The 12,718-nt window shown below is 38.0% G+C and overlaps 1 protein-coding gene across 2 annotated transcripts; it reads left to right on the top strand.

Moving 5' to 3' along the window:
• Positions 1-61: 61 nt before the first annotated feature.
• Positions 62-11,370, top strand: xab2 (XPA binding protein 2). 2 transcript variants are annotated; one of them, XM_084370871.1, is made up of 19 exons: positions 62-908; positions 3,359-3,507; positions 3,770-3,893; positions 4,005-4,202; positions 4,631-4,765; positions 4,869-5,033; positions 5,560-5,704; positions 5,793-5,944; positions 6,033-6,152; positions 6,259-6,390; positions 6,998-7,129; positions 7,352-7,465; positions 7,580-7,742; positions 7,860-8,050; positions 8,709-8,831; positions 8,944-9,115; positions 9,372-9,498; positions 10,023-10,132; positions 10,253-11,370. In XM_084370871.1, the coding sequence occupies exons 2-19, from the start codon at positions 3,422-3,424 to the stop codon at positions 10,312-10,314; spliced, it is 2,451 nt and encodes an 816-aa protein (XP_084226997.1). In that variant the 5' UTR covers positions 62-908; positions 3,359-3,421; the 3' UTR covers positions 10,315-11,370. The 2 variants fall into 2 exon arrangements, with proteins under 2 accessions (XP_084226997.1, XP_084226996.1); XM_084370870.1 differs by lacking the exon at positions 62-908 and adding an exon at positions 2,409-2,972.
• The last annotated feature ends 1,348 nt before the right edge of the window (positions 11,371-12,718 follow it).

Below are 12,718 nucleotides of genomic sequence, written 5' to 3'. Positions count from 1 at the left end.
TAAATTACTTTGAATATAATTTATTGTCATGTATCTGAATATTATGGAGCTTTGTAGACATGTCTTACCTCAGTTTATCCCAACTGAGTGGCACAGATCTGTTGCTGTGTAACGATGCTATTAAAGAAAGATTGAGATAATAATTAGAAAGGACACAAAACTAAATTATTTTCCACAGTCTAGTGCTCACAACAGTAAACAGCAATCACTACATGAATTTTAACTTATTTTAACTAACTTTAATGGTGCCACAAGTTTTTATTACTGCATTGTAATTGTCACTTGTATTCTATTTCACTTTGTTTTTTTATTTAATTCCATCTTGTTTTTAAAACTTCCTTTTTATTGTATCTTAATTTATTTTGTGTCATGTCAATGTTTTTTTTTTATGTGTAAAGCACTTTGACTTGCCTCTGTTCAGTGTACTGTGTAAAAAAGCCACCATGCCTTGCCTTTACAATTACTTCAGTTATAAGATTATCTAGACCACTAAAGACCATTTCCATAGCCTCTCCTGTGATTACAATGTATTTTGATCAAATAACAGATTCACCGTAAAGCTTTTCTTCATAAATTATCAAGAGGAGTTTAAAATGTCTTTTTGCCCCTTTGCGTTAAGATAGAGAGCAAAAATCTTTGATAACTATCATTATCACTGTAAGTATAGAAGACATGTGAAAACATGTTAACAAAGTCGCGACATTTATGTAATTTTAAGTAAAAGGAAATTATGTAAGCATAACCACACAAAAAGCACTAACCTGTGATGTTCTGTCAGTTCTCAGAGGAGCCTGAAGCTGCTGCTGCTTTTATAGAGACTGGAACTGCCTGGTCAGCAGCAGTCTGCCTCTTGATTTGGTCAAGCATCCCTGTCATGGTTAGACCTATCTTGTGACAGTGCCAGTTTTGTAAGTCTTTCTTGTGTTTAAGAAATAAGATTGCTTAATTGTCAAAATAGCAAATCACAAGAAAACTAGAAAACTTAAACATGTTAGATTAATCAAGCAAGCTCGTTCAGAATTTTAGTACATTTATTAAAACTAACACTGGAAAGAAAATATGCAAATACAAGTGTTTCAAATTGCATTATTACCTGAAGCATTTTACATGTTGTACATCATACACTGTATAATAAACATTAAGATCGAAACATATCTTAGTTGACAACTACACATTTAAATCTATTAATGGAGTGTGCCTTGCCTTTTCCCTTTTTGCCATTAGTAAGATGAACTTAAATGTCATTTGTATTGAGTGTCAGAGCTTGTCCACATTTCAGATCTTTAAAATGTAGTAAAATTAAATATCATTGGTAAGTATCACCAATATAAGTAAAATAACACATGGTAACTTGAAGTCCCTCACATACCGTATATATATTTTGAAGAAAATGTCATGTAATATTAGTAATATCATGCAACATGTTTAAAAGAGACACATTGGACTTTCTGCTCATAAAGTGTAAGTGTGATGGTAATGTCCAAAGTATGTCCCAAAATAGATGCCGTGCAATGCATACACATGTTTTTGGACCACTTTGCTCCAATAAATAATTTACTTAAATTTAGATTCTGACTTAACTAGAGAAGGATTTCACCATTTTATAATGAGAGGTCTCTACGGACCGTCTCCACTTACCCTTGCAATTAGACATGCTCATAGCCAGGAATGGAACTTAATTTTGGAGAAGCATTCAAGTGGTGCTGGTATATGGTTGCAGGACATTGGCCCATCTCATATTCCTCTAATAAAACTGGATGTAAGGCCCTTTCCATAAAGTTCAAGTGGTATTACACCTTGCCTTAAAAGGACAAGAACATTTGCCAACAGGGCTGAGATAAGACCTATATTAAGTCCCACTCAGATATCAAAGATCTTTATCCCTGTGCTACATTTGATTCTAAGGATATTGTTGCTGTTATGGAAACTCAGTGTCCTTGAAAAACTATGTGTCTCTGGTTTTGAAACATTGCTGGCATTGGTTCCAAAATAAATCAACCTATATAATCTAAACAATCGGCAGCTAAACAAATGCCTTTCAGAAGTACTTACATTCATTTATACATAAATAGTTTTCGCATTAAAAAATAGCGTTTATAACCTTTTAACCTTTCCAAACGGACTTTACAGCCCCGGTAACATTTGGAAACTCACCATAGTATTTAGGCTACTTTACATCTCTGCATCTCATTTACTCACACAGCTCTAATTATCTGTATCTAGCAGTCATAAACGTGTCAAGATTTTCTGCAGTACACTTTCACTGTTCATATTTGTTTTACACAGTTTAATGGGAAAATAATAAAATGATGACTCATAATGTAGACAAACATTTTACCCTTGCAGTAAAACAATAGTCTAAATTTGCTAAAAGGTGGCTTCATTATAACATTTTGTGGAAAAAAAGCTACCCCCTAATAAGAGTTTTTAAAAAGTCGTGGTCGAAAAGATTGTTTACAAGTACAACATGCACATGTTGTAGGCCTGTTCATCCTGGCTGTCACTTGAGCCATAATGACTTTCTGTTCAGTTCTGCACTGTGCACACTTCAGCTGACTAACATTTCTCATGAAGTGTTGACAGAAACATCAAAGTGTATCGGCCCTGTGGTTCGGATCCGCTCCAAATTCAAGTGGGTTCTCCCTGGGACCATGCTCGACCCTGCCCTTCCGCTAAATTTCATGAAAATCAGGCCAGTGATATTTTTGTTTTGTGTTATTTTGTTGCAATTCTGCAACATAACAAACCGGAGAGAAAGCACAACCCCTTGGCGAAACACGGAGCAGACGTTCATGAGACGGACGTACCATGTGCGCGTCATGTGACGAAGCCGGAAGTACTATTGAAGGACTACACGCTTTGAGTTATCTGCAAGCCAGTGTTAGCTACAGTTAGCATTACTTTGTATCGCTAACGGCCAATCTTTCTTGGAAGAAATGCCTTCGCTAAATGGAAAACCCGATGTCATGTTTGTAAGCTACACACGTTCATTTAATTGTTGTCTAACAGCCTTTGTTGTCAACGAGTGTTGGCGAGCTAACTTTAACTGGAGTGCTAACGTTAGCTAGGCTGTAGCAGTCTTGAAGATAGCTTGTTGCTACGAATGACAGATTTGTTGTCAGACATGCTCGTTTCCTAAATTGTTGTTGAATTATTGAAGTTCCGAGTTCACAGTAGTTCTTCGTTCGATCACCGTTACTTTCCTAATGATTAATTTACGATCTACGGATGAAAAAATGTCAACGTTATTGTGACGTTATGCCGTCTCGCTAATGTTAGCTTTAGCAAACGCAACTCTTTCAAAAGTTATTACAGTTGTACTTGAAATGTTATGTGCTGTGATTTCTGGCTTTCTTAGGAGGACGATGATCTGCCTTATGAGGAGGAGATTATCAGGAACCCGTATTCAGTCAAGTGCTGGATGCGTTACATTGAATTCAAGCAGAATGGACCAAAATCCACCCTCAACATGATTTATGAGCGGGCTCTGAAAGAGCTGCCTGGCAGGTAATTTAACATACACTCAACGTTATAAAGAAAGCGTCGACCTTGTAATTAAAATCCACATATTATTGCAACCACATCTGAACATGCAAGGATATTTTAGCTTTGAAATCTGAGATTGAACGTTTAACTAGGATTGTTGTTGTTGTTGTTGAAAGATTGGATAAGTACCTTGACTTTCATTTAGGTGATAGGATCAAGATGACCAAGTGAACTAAGATTTTGTACAACTACTATTGCTTACGATCTAACCCTTTTTTGACAGCTATAAACTGTGGTACAATTATCTGAGAGAGAGGCGGAAACAAGTCAAAGGGAAATGTACCACTGAACCAGGCTATGAAGAGGTGAATAATTGCCATGAAAGGGCATTGGTGTTCATGCATAAGGTAATACTTCTTATATAACTCCATATTGAACCACTTGACAATACAAAAGAATATTACATTGTCATCTGGAAGTTGTGCTTGACACTGATCGAATGTTTTTCCTTTAACTAGATGCCTAGAATATGGCTTGATTACTGCCAGTTCCTTGTGTCTCAATGCAAGATAACAAGAAGTCGGCAAACATTTGACCGCGCACTCAGAGCTCTTCCAGTTACTCAGCACCCGAGGATCTGGCCTCTGTATCTCCGCTTTGTCCGTAACCTGCCTCTGCCTGAGACAGCCATCCGGGTGTACCGCAGGTACCTCAAGGTGAGAGTATAGTACACAAACTAGTTGCATACCGCAGCTTTCAGTTGTATGCGTGCACCTTTAATGGCAACTTAATGAAAATGGATGTGATGTGGATTCTCTGCCAAGTCAAAGGCTACTAGATTTGCTGTTTTCATCTTGAGGATGCTTCTCCAAGTCACTCTGGATGACTGATGAAACATCTTTTGGATTATGACAAAGAAGGCTTTATTACCACTTTATACTATATTGAGCGCTTATGTTGATTAGGAGGCCAAACACATTTCCTTAAAAATCATATACAAAAATATATATATAAAAAAAGGATTACTATTTATATGTGAAATGGGAGGCTGTCAAGAGATTATGACCTTGAAATGTAAGTGAACTTTTTTTTTACATGAATGTTAATTCCCTAAATATGTGCTTCTGCTCTTTGTACCATTTAGCTTTCTCCAGAGAATGCTGAGGAATACATTGACTACTTGCGGTCTGTTGGCCGCTTGGATGAAGCAGCTGTGCGACTAGCAGCTATTGTCAATGATGAAAGCTTTGTGTCCAAAGAGGGCAAATCTAACTATCAAGTAAGAATTTCTCCTCATCCCAAGCAGCTCTAAATATGCATGTTTTTTTTAAGCTGACCATGAAAGTGGATAATTGTTCTTTCTGTGTTTATTTGTTGGACAGCTGTGGCATGAGCTATGCGACCTGATCTCTCAGAACCCTGATAAGGTGACCTCCCTGAATGTAGGAGCCATCATCCGAGGAGGCCTCACTCGCTTCACAGACCAACTTGGAAAGCTCTGGTGCTCTTTAGCTGACTATTATATCAGGAGTGGCCACTTTGAGAAGGTGGGTTTCTTCTGAATAACTTTAATTTCTCTGCACATCATAGCACTTAAACTGGCAATAGATTTTTCGTAGTTAATAGTTGTTTGGCTTTAACTCATCATTATGAAGTAAATGTTGATTGCACAATTTAATAGTTATGAAATAATGGCACCATTGGCCTTTAGATTGGTTCCCTATAAACCTTGCTTTTGTCTGCCACCAAGCACGAAATCTCTTGGAAAAATGAAGGCTGACTGTCAGACATCGTTACTGTCTGATTTCACATCTCTATTATAGACTAAATGAATGAACAATCTCTTCTTGTCCTGTGTTGTTGATACTGAGGAAAACGGAAAGCAATCCAGTTGTCTTACTACAGCATTGCCAATAATACACATGGAAAAGCTATGGGTTGGAAAGTTGTCCGTTTCCATTTTAACACATTTTTTCCCTCCAGCTTTGTATCAAGCTAGTTGGCTCATTTGCATAGACTTAACTCTGGTTTGACTGACTGACTGTGACTATTGGTGTTTCTTTTCTTTCTCAGGCCCGTGATGTATATGAAGAGGCCATCCTTACAGTGGTAACAGTAAGGGATTTCACACAAGTGTTTGATAGCTATGCCCAGTTTGAAGAGAGCATGATTGCAGCGAAAATGGAGACCACTGCTGAGATGGGGCAGGATGAAGATGGTGTGTTTGGATTCATTGATATTGGCAACAGTCTTTGTGTTTACTATTCTTGTCACGCATACCTTACTCTTTGTCCCTCTTCTCTAAGATGACGTCGACCTGGAGCTTAGACTGGCCCGCTTTGAGCAGCTGATAGCCCGGCGCCCCCTCCTGTTGAACAGTGTGCTGCTGCGGCAGAATCCTCATAATGTCCATGAGTGGCACAAGCGGGTAAAACTGTATGAGGGCAATCCACGGCAGGTGAGTTTTTGGAACAATGCACACACAATTAATAGTAGTATCAAATTTCACAAACTTCTGCATCTCAGTCTTGTGCGATCCTCTTCAGATCATCAACACCTACACTGAGGCCGTACAGACTGTGGATCCAATGAAGGCAACAGGGAAGCCTCACTCTCTCTGGGTTTCATTTGCTAAATTCTATGAGGAAAATGAGCAGCTGGATGATGTAAGTTACTGAGGTCTTCTCACAGGGCTTCTGGATACTCAGAGCAAATCAGGACAAATGCTTTTTCTTTTCTTGATATGTTTTAAGTTGACTGTCTATCTCTCAGGCCAGGACAATTTTTGAGAAGGCTACCAAGGTGAACTACAAGCAGGTGGATGACCTTGCTGCAGTGTGGTGTGAATATGGAGAGATGGAGCTCCGGCACGAGAACTATGAACAGGCACTGCGCATACTGAGGGTGAGACATTTGTATCTTCTCTGCAGTCATGATTACTGGTGCAGTCAGTAGAAAAGTAGTACCATTTACACTAGATATTGAGTAACATCTAGTGGCTGAACTGAGAAACTACAACAACATGTGATCCAGTGTTATTTTAAAACATATTCACTATCAAAATTAAGCTGATAATTTTTTAAACTTACCACCTGGGAACTGAAACAGTACTCCATCGATAAGACCTTAGGCTGGTTATTGACTAGGTTATTGACTAGCAAAAACGTTATTTACTGTTGGTTGCTTTGCTCCACCTCTCAGACATTGCACAGATTTTTACTTTTGTTTGGGGTAAACTAAACCAAATGCATAGTGCACACAGGGTCGTTTAGGGCACTTGGATATTAGAGTATTGAAAGCAAAATAAATTTAGGACAGCTCTGCCTGTTAGATTGTGAAATCTAAGCTACAGAGAAACAGCAATATTTGTCCCTCATGAATTATGGCAATTTTAAGGAAAATAGTAGACTATTACTGATTGCACCTTTTAAATGTGAGACCACTTTGTATTTGAATGCTTTGTGCACATAGTTGTAAGTCTTACTTTTAAAAAAAAAATATTTTAATATAGAAAGCTACAGCCATCCCATCCAAGAAAGCTGAGTACTTTGACGCATCTGAGCCGGTCCAAAACAGAGTCTACAAATCCTTGAAGGTCTGGTCTATGCTGGCAGACTTGGAGGAGAGCCTTGGCACTTTCCAGGTATGTTCTCTACATGTCTTTGTATATGTTACTACATGTGAGCCACAGCAATGAATTAGGTATACATCACATGGCAGGAAAATGCTTAGTTCTTGGTATTGGTCTTAGAATCCTGATCCACTGTGTGCTTTTGTCTGTCATCAAAATCAGACCTTTCATTTGTCTCTGAGTTGTATATGTTTATTGTAATTCTTCCTCCATGTTCCTTTCATGTGTCCGTAGTCTACAAAAGCAGTGTATGACCGCATTATTGACCTCCGCATCGCCACGCCACAGATCATCATCAATTATGCCATGTTCCTTGAAGAGCACAACTACTTTGAGGAAAGCTTCAAAGTAAGAACATGCAACTAATTAACTAGACCAACATTTAATGTCAATATGTATACTTGCCTTTGTTAACATACCACACATTTAACCAATTCTATGTGTTTTTCAATACCTTTTCAGGCATATGAGCGTGGTATCGCTCTCTTCAGGTGGCCAAATGTTTATGACATCTGGAACACTTACCTCACCAAATTCATTGATCGTTATGGGGGGAAGAAGCTGGAGAGAGCTAGAGATTTATTTGAGCAAGCCCTGGATGGCTGCCCTGCCAAGTTTGCCAAGAGTACGTAGCTTTGTTAGAATTGCATTGACTTGTATACTGTATATTCCACATTCCACATCTACTTTTTCTTCATGACATGTACTGAAGCCGAATGTATCACTGTGCCTTCCTTTCCAGCCATTTACCTTTTGTACGCCAAATTGGAAGAGGGATATGGATTGGCACGACATGCCATGGCTGTCTATGAAAGAGCAACCCAGGCAGTAGAAAGTGAGGAGAGGCATCACATGTTCAACATCTACATCAAGAGAGCAGCTGAAATTTATGGAGTCACATACACCAGAGCAATCTACCAGAAAGCTATTGAGGTACATGGTAAAAGCATTGACAAATATGACAACATGTCATACTGAAGCATCTTTTCTGTTGAATTAATTTGATTTTCAGGTTGTTCATGTACATCTTCAATACTGAAGATAATCATCATCAATGTTAGCATTTTCTTGGCTTTTAGTAATCTAATGAACATACCTGTGGTGGCTTTAACAGTGTATTTTGTCTTGGAAAATCTTCAAACCATTGCTTTGACTAATCAGTACTTCCAGTACTCTGTACTCTATAATAGTACTGCAGCTACATGCTGTACACCCAAGAATAGGAGACAAACGTTGTGTGTGTATGTCATTTCATAGATTCACACATGTCCTGGAGGAAAAATAACAATTCTTCAATACTTTCATGCTTTTAAATTATTATCTGTGGGTTATAACTCAAATTCTTCTGTTAATTCTGAAATTACAAGGTTTGCTGTGAAGTGGTACTATAAAGTTATCTAGTGTTACTTTTTTATTAATTTGCAGGATTTTCCTTAGTGTCATAAAATTAGGCTAGCCCTATTTGATTTGTTCTTATGCCTGAAAACTTAGGATACAATAGATAAAGCTTTTAAATAACACACATTTTTCTCCTTTGTTCGTTTCAAATAACAATAACTAAAATCTAAATTGTACCTTTGTACTCATACAGGTCCTTCCGGATGAGCATTCGAGGGACATGTGCCTGCGATTTGCTGACATGGAGAGTAAACTGGGTGAAATTGATCGAGCCAGAGCAATCTACTCCTACTGTTCCCAGATCTGTGATCCCAGGGTGAGATAAAACAACTCCTGCTATTGCCTGTTTCTGAATTAAATGTGACATTTCAATCAGTGATGTGCATGTCATAACTTCTCTTGATATATTTATGAACTTGATCTTCCAGGTGACTGCAAATTTCTGGCAGACCTGGAAAGAATTTGAGATCCGCCATGGAAATGAAGACACTATTAGAGAAATGCTGAGGATCAAACGCAGTGTCCAGGCAACGTACAATACCCAGGTCAACTTTATGTCCTCGCAGATGCTGAAGGCCACAACAAGCTCCACAGGCACTGGTAAGAATGCTTGCAAACTCCTTAGCAGCTGACAAGGTCATCCTGGGCTTGTACCATTATCTGTAAAGGCTATACAGCACATCCGGGGGATGTTAATATTTAATAACAATATAATTACATTGATATGGTAGCCATGCTATCTATTGACCCAAATCCTAAAGTTAGACCCCAGAAATGCCCAAGTATCAATGTACTAATGTATTAGGGCTAAGGTTTACTGTGTGTGTCCAACCATTTTATTACGGCTTGTATCCAGTGTCAGATCTTGCTCCAGGCCAAATGGGAATTGATGACATGAAGATGTTGGAGCAGAAAGCTCAGCAGCTTGCTGCAGAGGCCGAGCAAGACAAACCCAAGCTCAAAGAGAAGATCCTCTTTGTCAGGTATGTCTTTTGTCTCCTTTATACTCCAGTGAAAGGTATCTGTGAAAAAGCAGTGGTGGAAGAAGTATAGAGATCCTTTGCTTTAATAAAAGTAAAATACTAATAAATACCAAACTGTGAAAATACTCAACTACAAGTAAAAGTCCTGCATTTATAACCTTAATTAAAAGTAAGCAAAGGTATGTAACTATTAAAAACCAAATATACTTGCATTTGAAAATTAAAGTACTCATTTTGAATTTAAATCTTTTACTGGTATGTTTTTGGATTTATATTACCTCTGCATTGTGAATGCTGCATTTTACTTCCGAAGATGATTAGGTTGACCTCATTTCAACTTCTGTATATCCTGTTGGGTAGTTTAATCAATGGATCATTTGATTGTAGGGTCCTTGTCCTGTGAGAACCATGTATCTCTAGAAAGTCTACTTTCTTCTACTTAAAATGTTCATCTTCTATAAAATTGGACTTAATGCTCCAAAGGATATGTTGGCACATAAGTCTTATTCTCTGCATCTGTGCAGGAGTGACACATCTCGCAGTGAGTTGGCTGAGCTTTCCAAACAAGCCAATCCTGATGAGATTGACATTGATGATGACGAGGATGAAGATGATGAAGACCAGGGACCGGATGGTGAGTGATCAAGCCTCAACGTAAAACCGAAACATTTGGTGTCTGTTTAAACATTAATGCAGAAATGTTTTATTCATGATCATGCATCTGCTAATTGTCTTCTCCTTTTGGCCTTTACAGAGGTGCAGCTTGAGCAGAAGAGCGTCCCCACAGCCGTCTTTGGAGGGCTTAAAGAAGACTGAAAGAGACGTTCTTCTGATTTCTCTTGTATACATTGAATAGGCTCCTTTTTACATTTGTGTTAATGCTCAGTTGCATTCACTTTATTTTTATAGACTGTGACATGAGTGAAAAAGAGACACAAGTATTTTTCTGGTGGATTTTTTGGTACACGCAGCAAAGATATGAGCCTGTATTCGTTTTGGCCATGTGGTGTCAGTCTTTCTCAAGTATGAAACTGCAGATAATTGAACAATTGAGCAGCCTGCTGTTATGAAATACTCATATGTGGCCCCATTGTAACTGTAACTGAAATCTAATGCAGTTTAATTTTGTTTCTAAATAACATTTTGTTAATGTGTTAACAGTAAAAACACTGTTACCAAACCACAGAGGCAAATGCAGAGGCATTTCTTTGACAGGAAGCTCTGCCCTAGAAAACACAGGGGAGGAGCATAGTTTCTTCAACAGGGAGCATTCATTTAGAGCTGAGCATTCAAGCCTCACATTGTTGGCTTGAGGATCACCAGTAGGTGGGAGTCTTGCAAAACCCAATGTTTCTAAAAGATTTCATAACTTGTATATGTCCTTATCCAAATATTAAAAATGGTGTTGTATCTGTATCATGGTTCAACTACACTTGAGGAACAGTTTGCACTCGAGCAACAGCTTAAATGTCTGGTTGAATAATATGAGGACTATGAAAAGAAATGTAAACAACTTATTATTCAGTAGCAGTAAATGCTTACTTGGAAGGTTTCCTAATTCCTGTTTGTTGTTTTTTTTGTTGTTACAGTTGCAGGTGTTAACATGGCTCGCTAACAGTTTTTGAGGCTGATAATGTAAATGTCTGTTTCAGTCAGCATTGTTGAGGGCCTTCTTATCCTTCTTAGTGCAGTCAAATTGTTTGGTATGCAGCAAGACATTTGAAATGTTTCCTATTTCCACACTGCTTATGTGTGCAGTGTTTGTGAATTATGTCCCAGCAATTCTGTCCGTGACAAGCTAGTCACTTCAGATCTCTGAAAGTTTCCTTATATTTTCTTGTAATAAAAATGAATTTGTACCAGTTAAATGCAGTGTCTTGCAAAACTCCGGTTTATTCAGACATCACCTGACACATTTGAATTGCACTCCAGTAATGTATGTGGAAGCTGTGTATCTTGGGGGAATTCATTATGACAGAATGTGATTAAGTATTAAATGGAAAAGGCCACATGCTTGTAATCATACCCACCCTGTTTTAAGAGTTGAATTGTCAGGACTGGAAAAAGTACTGACTAGGAAGAAGTTGTTTCTTTCATAATTAGATTAAAATAGCTGAGAGGTAATCGTCTTACAAAGTTACTGCGGTGGAGCACTTGGAGTGCTCTTGTAACTTTGAGCAACATCATGTGATGCGGCACTCTTGAGATTTCTGTTTTCCAGCGGGGATGGTGCTACTGGAAAAACACTTCACAAACAATTGGAAAGAAACTGTTCTGAGTCTCTATAATTATAAGCAAACAATTAACATTTTCTCCCAATTTAATTTCCATTTTTCCTTTTTGCATAGATAACAGTATATTACATTCATACAGTATTCTGTTTGTATATGCTGCAGGCTAGCAATGTGCAGTAAGGTATATAAGCAACTTATCTGCAGGTTTTTGACATTGCTGCTGATCTTTAATAGGCAGTAACTCAATTGTTATCAGAGGCTGAAATGAACAGTTCTTATATAAAGAAATCCTTCCTTGACAATGTGACCATCATATGCCTTGCTTTTTCTTTTTTCTTTTTCTTTTGCATGTTGAGCTCAGATGGAGAACAAACGAATAAACATGCATGTTATTTACTTAGCATGCTGATGTTTGATTTAATCTTGTATTTTAATGAAAGACAATGTTTATAATTTTTTTTTGACTAATAAGATGCCTAGGGATGTGAGGGTTGTGGTGGTCTCCAAGTGTCAACACTAACTATGGTCTGCCTTTTTAGTGGCCACTTAGGATTTATTTCTCCAAAAACAAGCAAGCAAAAACATAAAGAAGTCATGGTTCCTGCATGCTTCTCTTCCTATGGTAAAAAAAAAAAAGGGGAAAAAACACATGCCCACCCAGATGCATGCTGGTCCTATACCTGCTCTTCTACCTGTACAACATCAGGTGCCCACATAATCACAAAAAATACCACTTATGCAAAAACTATATGTGCTAAACCAGCTAATAATTAAACTAAACACATAACCTCACAAGCTATTTCTGTCAGTCTTACCTGGATAAAGAAAATATCTAGAATAGTCCAATTCTATACAATACAACACAACATATTATTAGTAAAACAGCAACAAATAAATAGCTCCTGCAGCCTTCTTTCTCATATTGGTGTGAAGGATATATTTCTATTGACGTTACCTGTCAAAAGGTGCTCCCTCAGGCGTCCACC

Source organism: Pagrus pagrus (genome assembly GCF_965226575.1).
Source record: "Pagrus pagrus genome assembly, chromosome: 13".
Taxonomy (NCBI): Eukaryota; Metazoa; Chordata; class Actinopteri; order Spariformes; family Sparidae; genus Pagrus; species Pagrus pagrus.
The sequence above is the reverse complement of the archived record's forward strand: the minus strand, read 5'-3'. Positions and strand labels throughout refer to the sequence as shown.